This window comes from Mytilus californianus, unplaced genomic scaffold (genome assembly GCF_021869535.1).
Source record: "Mytilus californianus isolate M0D057914Y unplaced genomic scaffold, xbMytCali1.0.p SCAF_3, whole genome shotgun sequence".
NCBI classification, from domain to species: domain Eukaryota; kingdom Metazoa; phylum Mollusca; class Bivalvia; order Mytilida; family Mytilidae; genus Mytilus; species Mytilus californianus.
Window position 1 is genome coordinate 85,261,600 of NW_026262679.1, and position 12,893 is coordinate 85,274,492.

The 12,893-nt window shown below is 33.0% G+C and overlaps 1 protein-coding gene across 4 annotated transcripts in view; it reads left to right on the forward strand.

The window, feature by feature from the left end:
- The first annotated feature begins 8,877 nt into the window (after nt 1-8,877).
- Nucleotides 8,878-12,893, forward strand: part of LOC127735280 (band 4.1-like protein 3) — a 28,427-nt gene continuing 24,411 nt past the window's right edge. For all 4 annotated transcript variants that reach the window (XM_052245404.1, XM_052245406.1, XM_052245405.1 and 1 more), the window contains exons 1-5: nt 8,878-8,985; nt 9,223-9,395; nt 10,567-10,674; nt 11,320-11,362; nt 11,892-11,967. In XM_052245404.1, coding sequence (XP_052101364.1) covers nt 9,276-9,395; nt 10,567-10,674; nt 11,320-11,362; nt 11,892-11,967 — 347 coding nt within the window. In that variant the 5' untranslated portion in view covers nt 8,878-8,985; nt 9,223-9,275. The remainder of the gene's footprint in view (nt 8,986-9,222; nt 9,396-10,566; nt 10,675-11,319; nt 11,363-11,891; nt 11,968-12,893) is intronic.

The following is a 12,893-nucleotide window of genomic DNA, read 5'->3' on the forward strand; positions in this document are numbered from 1 at the left end:
ATGGATACAGATACATATACATCTACCAAAAACACAGAGTGAGCGTGGACGGGTACATCCCCACAATAAAAAGACACTAAGTACAGATCTGAGAGTATTCTAAGACTACATTGTCAATTTCACAGATATGACCTCTTTTTGATCAGTTTTTTACAAGGTATACTTTGTCTATTCCTTAAAAAAGATACTTGCATCTACCTTGTTCGTTTTATGAAAATTTTACGTATATTTTTTTCAAGACGTTAATAATGAGAAATGATGAGTGAGTAAAGAGTAAAGCAGTCAACGTTTAAAACCGTCGTCATTCTCAGTGTACTCTATACTATGAAATACACGGTATATATTTTCTGCTTATCTCTTTATTAATGGTTAAAAAATTGGTGAGGCGGTTGCTTAATTGCGTCAATGGAAGCTACCCCACTGCTCGAGTGCGGGGTCTTAAGCTCGATTATCGCTCGGTCCAAATCAAAGATTGACTGCCTCTCTGCCAAGCACGCAATTTTTAGGAGTAAGAGAAAAGATGGGTCGGTCCGCAGTCAGAATCATGTGTCCGGGTAGGGTGACATGTCTTCCTGCGATAGAGTACAAAGTCGGGTTCATATTCATCTTCTCGTTCTAAATATATATGCACATGCAAGATACATATATGCAACGAACACTTATATATATGGCACTACATCCTGTTTATACTTATGGTTTAGCGTTGCGCAAAATCATCATCTTCTACACTGCATTGAGAATAAAACATAAAAAAGCGCGTGCTGTTTTGACTGCATAGCGCATCCAAAGGCGGATTTAGGGGAAGGGGCATGTTCCACTCCTAACGTAGCCTAGTCCTCCCTCTTAAAGTTCTGGATTTTCATCTGGGATCGAAATCTTATTATCTTATGTTGTTATATGTTTCTTACCTAACACCACGGGGGGGGGGGGGGGGGGGGGGGGGGGGGGGGGTCTCAACATAGGATTTGGGTACAGTTGTGCAGCTGGGATTTAAAAAACACCCCCCATTCATATATTGAATAATTGTGAAATCCCTACCTATACATATATTTTACAGCGAAATCATAACCCATTCAGTGAAGATCGTTGCACAACAGACTGAAAAATTATGACTCATTGATATATCACAATTGGTCAATTACTACCTATTAATATATTTCCTCGGTAAAATTGCACCCCATTAATATATTTGACGTATCAAAAAAGGGACCTATTCCAGCGGTACATATGTATATACCTTCATATAGGAAGAGACCCCCCCCCCCCCCCCCCGTGCCTAACACATTCCCGTTAATGATTCATGTAGCAAAACAAATTCGGTGACCCCTTAAAAATTGTTTATTTCAATAAAATGGATAAAATACTATAAGATGGTTTACTTCAAGGTATATAACATATTTTTCCTGGAAATGTCTTGTGATTTTGGACTCCCGATAGCATTCCCGTTAATATAACACAGAACAATCCTTAATCGAGCACACCTTCTGAAATACAACCTATATAGGGAATTTTTTTTATCAATACATTTTAAAATAAACGAAAAAAACTTTTGTTTAGGATTTATTGAAAATTCATTGTCATAATCAAAAGCATGAAAGATAAATCAAATCGATTGTATGATAGGTAAGGGATATGTAACAATTATAAAGACCGGGTCAACGTATTTGACGTCACAATGCCGTGATATGCGCTGAGCAGAGTGATATAGACAGTGGGGCGATGATAAAATTATTGTATAGGGTTGAAAATTCCAGTGTGTGATTTTTAAAAGTCTTGGAATACTTTGTTTAAACTTGCGCGACGCCTTAATCAAATTTAATCGTTGGCAATAACCAGTCCCATTAGGTCCGTACGTTGAGTTACGTTCGTATGTCATTTTATTGAAATCTCTTGTAGGCCATACGATGACATGCAGGTACCGTTTGTTTACGGTTAAAATAAAACATTGCGTCATTGGCTGTCAATATTTCAATTTTAGTCTTTTCAGTATGCACAACACCATACTTTTATTTCTGTCCTTTTGAAATTTGATGTGAATAAGTAACAAACCACTATGTATCTCTGGTCTTATTATTATTATTTTTTTTTTTTTTGCAGAAAGTTTTGCACTATTGTTGACGGGAAAGGGTGTTCTCGCGTTCCGATGTCGTCAAATTTTTTGAGAAGACCCCCCAAATCAATCTTTCTAATAAAAATATCTTTTTATGCAGGAAAATCCATTTTGCTGTCAATCTGGCAGCCTCTTGTTGCCTATTATTTTGAAAGCTAAAATAGTAAGAAACTTGATACAGTAAAAATGAGACAAGATCTACAAATAAGCCATGATGGCGGAAATCATTAGTATCTACTCGTTATTGGAGTTATTTCTCTTTAGAGATGTTTTTTATCATTTTTTGGAGTTTTTACAAATTGTCTTGAAAAGTGCAATAGATACTAATGTAGAAAGAAACTTTAAAAAGCAAAAATGATCAGCAGGACAAGATCTTCAAACATGTCAAAGTGACTTAAATTGTCAGTTAACTCTTTATAGAGTTGTTGCCCTTTCATGATAATTTTTACCAAAAAAGGCTATTGCTGAAGATGCAGGTGAGCGACACAGACTCTCTTGGTCTACAACAAAAATTATTTGTGTACCTAATGCTATAAAGTGCCGATAGTAACATTTCTTTAATTTGGTTTTTTGTTAGATTGGCTGCAAGAACAGGTTTTAGAGTTCCTAAATGCTTTCCCGACTTGCTGTAATGTGACTTTGATCTGAGAATACAACTTAATCTCAGCTTTGACGTGACATTTGACGTGTTTGTGTTTTCTAGAAGTCTCATCTTTTTACTTGACATTTATCCTTTAGTGTTTTCTAGTGGTCTTGACCATTTACATCTAACCTTCTTTCTATGTTGTGATTTTACACTATTTTCAGGTTAGGATGAAGGTTGGCGCCTGTTAAAACGTTTAAACCCGCTGCCTTTGTTTGCACCTGTCCTAAGTCAGGAGTCAGGAACCTGTTGTTCAGTGGTTGTCGTTTGTTGATGTGGTTCATAAGTGTTCCTCGTTTCTCGTTTTTTATATAGATTAGACCGTTGGTTTTCCTGTTTGAATGGTTTTTATAACTGGTTATTTTTGGGGCCCTTTATAGTTTGCTGTTCGGTGTGAGTCAAGGCTCCGTGTTGAAGGCCGTACTTTGACCTATAATGGTTTACTTTTTACAAATTGTGACTTGGATGGAGAGTTGACTCATTGGCACTCATACCACATCTTCTTATAACTTTTGATATAAAACACGGTTAAACACTCTTTGTGGGGTACTTTATGACCTTAACCTTTGACTTGGGCAAATTAAGCAGGTAGCTCAAGTGCGGTTCCGAACATCAAAAAGGTGATCACATACCGTACGTCCTGTGATTACTCAATCTCGTGTGTTCAAACTCTAATGAACATGTAAAATGAGATTTGGATTCAAGAAGTTCTCCTAGCTTAAACCTCCAGAGTAATTGAATGCTTAACCTCTACAGTGCCGAAAAGATTTCACTGACACAAGGCCAAATTGTGTTTGTTGCTTTATACCTTTCGCAACTTAATTTTATCATTTGATTACTCTTGTATATTATCATAGAGGGTCTGGATGGGGTTATAGAATTGAGCATAAGTGAAAAATAAAGGGCAAAAATAGACGAGAGAAAAATAGGCCCCAAAAAGTAAAGAATAGAGAATGATAATGAGGGTATTAAAATATAAAGAATAGAGAACAATGGTCTAAAAAGTTAAATGAATAGAGAAATGAAGGACATCCATAGTGCCACAGGCTTGTAGACGATGGGTAACCACTACGGAAATATCGAGTTTTCTTATGTTCATTTGTCAAGAGACAATTAGAATATTAAATGTCAGAATTTCTAGCAAGGTTTATCGGTCTTTGTCGGGGAAATAACCATTGTTTGGGCTTATTGTGGATTGAGATTTACAATCCACTTAAAGAACCAAGATAAAAGACAGTCTGATCAATGCTGGATATTTCAATTCCAGTGCAAAGTCTGTGTTAGATATATGAGTATCCTTATATAATGTCATTATTGAGGGGCATAAACTGATTGAGCCATATAGAGCACCGAGTTCATCTTTATCAATTAAGGTTTGCTCCGATTTAAAATCACCCAAGATAAATTTAATTGCAAACCATACTTCAAAAGTTCATCAGAAAATGCATATAGTTAAGTAGCATTAAAGGTCCCTTTTATGTCATTTTGTTCAGCTACGTTGCTTCTGTCGCAACTTTCATTTCGAATCTATTACGCGTTAGACTTTCGGGAGTCATTAAGTATTAGTTGACAGTTTTATAGTTTATATAAAACCTACCTGATTGGGGATGATAAAAATATGTCATGAATGGAGGTTGTTCATGGTAAGACCTTGCTCGCGGAGGATTGTTGAGTGTCTCTATGGGGGTCCCTCATTTCTGTATTATCTAATTTTTTGGCCATTATTCTCTATTCATTCTATTTTAGCACCTCATTATTCTTATTCTTTATTTTTTGGGTCCATTTTTCTCTATTTCTTATAATTTTTGTCCATTATTCTCTATTCTGTAAACCCCATCCACACCCGCATTGTTGCCCGACCTTAATAATATCATTTTTCACTGTCAAGTGGTGGATTAAAGAAAATTGTATGATAAGGCCATTCCTAACTTCTTGTATTTAACTGTAAAACAGCCAAATTAGCGCAACTTTGGTTGGTGGATTGATTTTTGGTGTTTAACGCCACTTTTAGTGCTGTTGGGTATATCATGGCGGTCAGTTTCTATTGGTGGTTGAAGCCGGACTACCCGGAGATAATCCGACCGACTTTCAGTTTCAGCCAAATTAAAAGATTAATCCAAAAAAGATCTTTTGTTACCAGATGTATTTACAAAGCTGTTATAATATGTAAACAATCTTCTTATGTTAGGGCTTGGATTCAGAAGGGCCGCACTCGTAGCTAATTTGTAGTTTAAATTACCGTAATTTTTTTGTCAAAATATGATCCTGTAATCATAATTAATTCTCAAGTTCGTCCCATCTTTACATCAATTCCTGGATCCGCGCCTTTGATTCATGTCTATTTTGTCCAAACATTTATATATGGTCATTTCAGGTCAAATATGTCAATTTTGACATGTTTATGACCATGTCATCATTAGTGTCCTTTCTGCACTCAAATGTCAAGTTATATCAACCTGTTCACTTATCAATAAAATTTACATAATTTTTGAATAATTATACTATTTCTGAAATTTCAGACCAAATAATAGCTCTTATCATACATCCTCCTTTCCGTCTGGTTTAAGTGCTTTACAGTAGCTATGCAGGCCATTTCAGATTTTTTTTGTATGAGGATTACAAATATTACGTCCATCTGATATTCATTATATGACCTATAATATTTAAGGTTTGATTTTTAGAGATCAAGTTCTATTTCTCAATAAGTATGATTGAAAGGTAACAATATTTGTATTTTAGCTTATAACAAGTATATAATCAATCTGACCACACCGGTAGATGCCCTTGGGCTAATTTTCCTGTTGTCACTTGAACAAAATCGGGATTAGTACTATCCCTTTATCGACTCATGCAGTGTCATACATGCAAGTGAGAGGTTTAGCTAGCTATAAAACCATGTTTAATCCACCATTTTCTACATAAGGAAATGCTTGTACCAAGTCAGGAATATGACAGTTGTTTTCCATTGATTTCGTTAGATGTGTTTGAGCTTTTGATTTTGCAATTTTATAAAGGACTTTCCGTTTTGAATTTCCTTTGTAGTTCGGTATTTTGTTATTTACTTTTTATAACTCTGTCAGATATTACTACAAATTGTATAACAATTCGTTGCATTTCGCAATTCGTTGCAAGCTAGGAGTGTATGTCTGTCTGTCCATTTTTATTACCTTTGCCTTTGCTCCAGTTGTCGGGTCATGTTCTTAAATAGGCTTGTTCCTCGGTTTTTATATATGACAGGTCAACGCTGCTTAGCATGTTCATGTCATATTTTAATCTGTAAGTCTCTTAATTTTGTTTTCAACCAGTTTAACTGGATTGTTTTGTCATAAGAAGCAAAGTGGTTATATCCGCATAGACGACCACCAACCTTTGTGTAAAACATTCCAAACTATTGTCGAGTATCATAGGTTCGTGAGAGCCTGGTTCTGACTGTTTTATGACAAACGCTTAGCGAGTGGATGAGCTATATCAGAGACATGACTCTGGCTACGTATACAGGGAAAGACGGGACAAGACAATTTCACACCATACAGAAAAAATGTCTTTAAAAACTCAAATCAACTATTTACTGTTTTAACTTTCTTTTGTCATGGTATGATCTGAGGGAAAATAAAATCAAAGAAATTACTAACACCACTATTATACTACACACTGTAGATTACCGTATAATTTTTAACTTTACACAGGTAAAAGTTTCTTTTTCTCACGATCACGGTATTATAATGTGAAAACTTGAAACTTTTATTGAAGTCAAACCTATCTTTATAACCCTTGACTATATCAGTCATTTAAGTAACAGCATGGGAGTTATTTAGCACCGCCCAGTTTTGACAGATATAATTGGTTGTACCTTTTTTGTATGTTAATCGTTATTTTCCCCTCTTATAATATATGCGTATAGACGAATCTCTCACAATAACAGCGATGAAAGTAACATAATTTCAAGACACACATTTTAATACTGTCCAAAATCACTTTATAATCTAGACTTTGCAATATAAATCTTACAATAAATAACCAACTCTTATTTTCATCGATGTATTTTCTGTATTCGTTCGATTTTCACCAGCCATATCTCTCTCTTAATAATGTGTTTAAGGGAGCTACCATTTGATTTTTATGGGGGGAAAAGGGGGGCGGGGGCTAGGATGAAAAATTTTGTCCTGCATTTTTTTAGTTGTAATCTCTGTCCTGCCTTTTTATTTTTCACTCTATTCGGTCCTGCCTTTTTTATTAGTTTATCTTGACTTCTTTTACATAAATTGTCATCCTGCCTCTTTTTTTTTCCAAGTTGCTCATCCTGCCTTTTTTTTACTCAAAGTACATGGAATCAAACGAATTTATCCCTTGATTTCCAGTTTTACAATTGTTTTTATCAGAGGTCAGATAATCCACCAAGTGTACAGATGTATATAGGTTAAAATGACGAAGATAAAAGCAATTATAAGTCACCGTATACGGCCCTCAACAATGAGCAAAACCCATACAGCAAGGCAAGCTATAAAAGGCCACAAAATGACAAACATAAAACAATTCAAACGAGAAAACTAACAACACAAATATGACATACAGTAACAAAAGACAACCACTGAATCACAGGCTCCTAACTTGGTACAGACACATTGAAGACCTGTTGGTGACCTTCTGCTGTTGTCTGTTCTATGGTCGGGTTGTTGTCTCTTTGACACATTCCCCATTTCCATTCTCAATTTTATTTGCATGCAATGTGGAGGGTTTTTTGTCATTTTGTGGGAGCTCGCAACGTCGTCTCATTTCATACGTTATTGTGGAAGGTTTGCTTTGTTAAGAACTTCATTATCAACCAAATTCTGTAGCCAAACATTACTAATAAATTCTGATTGAGAAATTTAAGGAAATATTAACCTAGCAGTAATTTAGTATTGCCACATCAACTAAAAATGTGTAAAGAATATTTAACATTCAAAAGTTTTGAAAGCACTTCAGTGTAAAAAGTGTCGATTTGCTATTGAACTCTCTCCGACATGTTTGATAATTTTCGAAGACTAACTGTCTAACTACTAGACTATTACACTACAGAAGTTTTTTTTTTTTTTCTTTTTTTTTTTTTTTGGCTTGTCACTTTTAGACGTTTGCTGTTCATCTTTTCAGTCTTTTCCTACGCCACTAGGCTGTGACATTAGGACACGAGCATTAGTCCAAGCTGAGTTTATACTGTTCACATTATGTGATATAGTAATCTCAGGTCCTAGCATTGATGCATTACATTATCTATTGGGTCCAGTCTTTACAACTTTTCTATAAATTACGTAAATTTCAAACAAGGCATCGTATATTTTGAAAATACGCAATTCAGTCCTTCATGGTTTTATGAAAGTGTAAAAAAAAGTTTGTAATGATATCATGTTTTTTGGGGTGTATCCATACAGGGACAGTCTATTTACTATAGTATAGAAAGTCCCTGATTCATATGACAAAATTACCATTTAGTAATACATAAATTTTAGCAATAAAACTGGGGAAAATATTAAAAGTTAAAAAAGCTGTGCAAATCTATCAGGGTTATAACTTTTCAAGTGAGGTATCCTGGTTAATCACCAATCTTCGTCACTACTGTTTATTTTATTTTAATTTTTTTCATCTCATCTTGTCATGTGTGTTTATGTTATGTTATAACTTTTGATGAATTTCTTTGTACCATTGTAACTATATGGTGTTTGAGAAATAAAGAATCTTGAAATCTTGGGAAGACGATCAAACTACCAGTAGTTTGTCATTTGCAAATACAACTAACAGATCAATTACGCATTATGATTTCGTGATTAATTTGGTTAGTTTTTATTAATCACTGAAACATTGGATCCATGGACATTAAGTTGGCTCCGAGCTGAAATTCAGATACTAGTCATAAGAAAAACCAATGTGTCATCACCAAGTCCGGTGTACTTTTAAATTGGGTCAAAAACACGGTTTAATATTATACCGACACGAATGGCCATTTACTAAGAAAATAAGTCATGAATCCCATTAATTTACCAATATTAAAACAGTAAATTTATGTTTAAGCGAGATTTAGTTAAAACTATTCGTTTTGAATAATTTCACAATTCTTTAAATCCGTATTCTATCATACCTGAGTTATGACATCATTTATTCATAGGTGGCGCTAAAATCGAGCGTTATAGGCTTGACATCTGAGAGGATATAGATATGTTTACCTTTTCGAAATTGTTGACCTAAATTCCAATTCAAGGTAGGGTTTCGGTCTCATTATATTATTCGTCAAATATAATACCAGAATGTTTTGCTAATGTGTAGGCAATTATTTCATTTAAGTCAGATTTTATATGTAAACAATCCGACATTTTCACCTGCACATGCAGGTATATTACTTAATTTGCTAAAGGACGGCCCCAATAATACATATAGTGTAATTGTGTAATAGAGACAATCACAGTTGCAAATAAATATGTGATTTTTATTATTATAGGCAACTGATCTTATTGAAAAACCGGTGACCTCAAGAGAAAGTTGTAAACAACCATGGCCAACGTCGATAGCCCAGAGAAAACTCGACGCCTTGCCCAAGCTGCTAGTTCAGGAAGGAGTGTGATTTGCAGAGTATTATTATTGGATGGAACTACGTACGACATTGATGTCGATGTAAGCTAGAAAATTTGCAGAAATAATAAAAAATTTATATCACGGAAGTGTTCGTTTGTTTTCACACCTGGGTAAATTGAAAGTTGGAATTTTTACAACAAAACGAACTTATACGTGTACCATATTTACTGTTCAGTAAAGGTATGAGGAACAAGAACATTATAATTTGATCAATTTATGGGTTTAGCTGAGCTCACTTAAGTTTATATATGCCGCCTGTGAGTGAGTGATCTATAAAATAATGTTTTTATATGAACCAAAGAATTAAAACTTTCTACAGTGTAGATTGTTAAAATAAAGCAATTTACTATATAGTTACTTTTTGATAATCTGGTATCTTTCTATCGTAATGTGCTATAGGAATGTGCTTGACAAAACTAAAAGAAAAAACCAAAAGGTATTTCAAATTTAATGGGCAAAGTCACATACTTTAACCATGGTTTACATTCTAAATAAAAATGTGTGATATTTTTGTTTGATCTCCATTATCTTAACTGCTTACAAATACAAGACTTCACTTGACGCTAAAAAAAACATTACACCCATGATCCATTCCAATAATCTAGGGGATCACAACATGTACAGTTACATGTACTAAGCTGGCTTAGGATATTAATCTAGTACAAAGTATGGTTCATCTTCATACCACATTAGAATGCTCTCATCCTGATATGCCTGTAATATTTGGCACTGAACATTACACATTTATCCATCATCATTCCAAACCACCAACATGATTTTCTGATGAATTTTTCAGAAAATCTTCATTTAAGGCATTGTGAACCTCAATCTGTTTTATTCTTACATCTAATTAATTCTTTGTGATTTCCAATAGAAAAATTTCTGCAAGACTATATCTTTTTCCTCAAACATGATAAATGGTGGTGGACATATGTGACAGTAACTTTACTTCTAACCAGAAATTGGATTTTCATTTGTGGTGATCAAGCGAAGATATATGAAATTATGAGTTTATATCATACATTTTTTTTAGTTGTATACTATACTATTAGTCTCTTACTTAAATTGACTTACCCTGTCATATTTTTCAAGTTTGACACTTGAAACATAACAGTTATTCACTTAAGAGTTTGATGATTGCATAACATGTATGTTTGATTGCCTCTTTCTCTGAATATTTTGACCATATATATTGTTTTTATTATTTTAGAAAAAAGCAGTTGGTTTGGTATTGTTTGATAAAGTTTGTGATCATCTTGACTTGTTAGAAAAAGATTATTTTGGACTGAATTTTATTGATCCAAAAACTAGCTTAGAAGTAAGTCCAACTTTTATTCTTAGGAAACTGTGTTATAAATTCTATTGATATTTTTAAAGTAACCGAATACAGAACTTAGATAGAATAGTTTCAAACTTCGATAATTAATAGACAGATATTCAACCATTCTCATAGAACATCTGCAGTCAGTACCATAAACCAACTAATTTTAAAGAGAAGAAAATAAGCATTTTTTTCACAGGAAAAAATGTATTTGTATTCTTGGTGGTCAAAATGGCAACCAGACTTAACTCTGGAAATGAATGTGAATTTAAATAGTTGCAAAAATGTTAATCTTGGATCTTTTAGATAAAATATACCAAGGATTTTTTTTTAAAATCATGAAAAATAAATTGGGAAGACAGGACTTGACAGAAAAATTATCAACAAAAATAAATTTGTTTACAGTATCTAGGACAATTAGAATTTTTCAATCTTGGTGTGAGGAAAAAAATACAGCCAAACATGCCGATCTGTACTTGAATGATGATTTTTTTCTATATTTAAAAAAAATATATTGTTTTTGAAAATTAAGATGATGCAACTTCAAAAGATTTTCATAAATAAGAAATTATACTTGTTGTATAATTTAGTTGACCAAAGTTTTCTTTAATATTTTAAATGTGTTTCTCTTTTACTTTTCAGTCATGGTTGAATTTAGATAAGAAAATATCAAAACAAATGAAAGGTAGAGTATATATGATAGTCTTCTAATGTCTGTATGTGTCAACTACTGAAATAATAAGCTGAATAGAAATCATCTAAAAGATCCTAAGATAATGAAAACTATCCAATACCAAGTCTATAGATAAGGGACCACCACATACCAGAGTTTAGGTCTGCATCCTCAATTTGTAAACATGTGCATGTATTTAGAAGTTTGTCATTGCAAAATCTCCTACATTTTACCTTGTATAATTGACGGAATTACTTCAAACCTTTTGTAACTCATAATTCATCTCATTATTTTGTACTGTTTTAAACCTTTAAGTTACCCGAGTAATTGCGCTTTCATTTTGCATTTCCAAACTTTTTTTTGTAAAAGTTGATAAAGTCAACTGCGACCTTCTAAGAGTTCTATTAAGAAGAAAGTATACTATAATGACGTTGCTGTACATAAATAAACTCTAAAATTGTAAGTTCTTTTTAGTCATTTCTTTTGATTGGAAAGATACATATGGATTTTGTTGCTTTCATGATTTCATTTTGCTTTTTAGATCAAGCATGGCATTTTAATTTTGAAATAAAATTTTATCCAACTGATGTTCACCAGTTGCATGAAGATTTAACAAGGTAATGAATGTACTAATATATGAATATATTTATAAAACTGTTTTCTTTCATTTTTGTTATGGCTGTATGTGAATTGCATTGGCATATTCATGAAGGGTTAAAATTGAAAGTTGCAGTATTATAATGTTTTTTAATGTGATTTGAGAGAAATGGAATTTTTGATGTTTTGTTTCTGTCTTATTCATGTATATCACATATCTCCTTTTATTCATGTTTGTTTTATTTAGTATGGAAACCATTTTATTTTTAATTAACCTTAATCATCATTTCACTTTAATGTAGTTTTGTTTTGCAAAATAAGATTTGTTGTTTATTAAAATGTGTATTAACTTTAAACATAAAAATCTTTTGAATAGAAATGGCATGTTTGGAATGCATTTGTTGTACCTAATTTTAATTTTGATTCCAGAGTAAAAGAATTTAGAAAAAAATATGGTCTTGAATCGGGCCATAAAATAGCAAAATGCTTGTAAGATCGAAGGCATGACATTTCACATTAAAACTTTCATTTGAAGCACTCTCCTGTCCTAATTGACAAAACATTAGTTCATAGCCATCAAATTATTATCCTGGTTTTTCTTCTCTTGAGGACTATATACTTAATCCACATAAATGGAACAATATCAATTACTCTAAAAAATTTACACAACTTCACACTTCTCATAAATAAAGAATGTTTTTGTAGCTCACTGTTTTTCCTGAATCTTTTGTTGCATATTTTTCTATAGAATATAATTATTAAGATATAATGAACATGTAATGATGTGAATATTATATTTTATAAATTTTGCTACTTTTAAAATGTGAACCTTGTCACTGAAATACCAACAATGTACAGGCAACTTAATCTTTATTCACTGTTGAGTACACTATACATTCATCGCTCTTACTGTGTGCTGTCCTTAGCTAACTTAGGTTATCCTGAG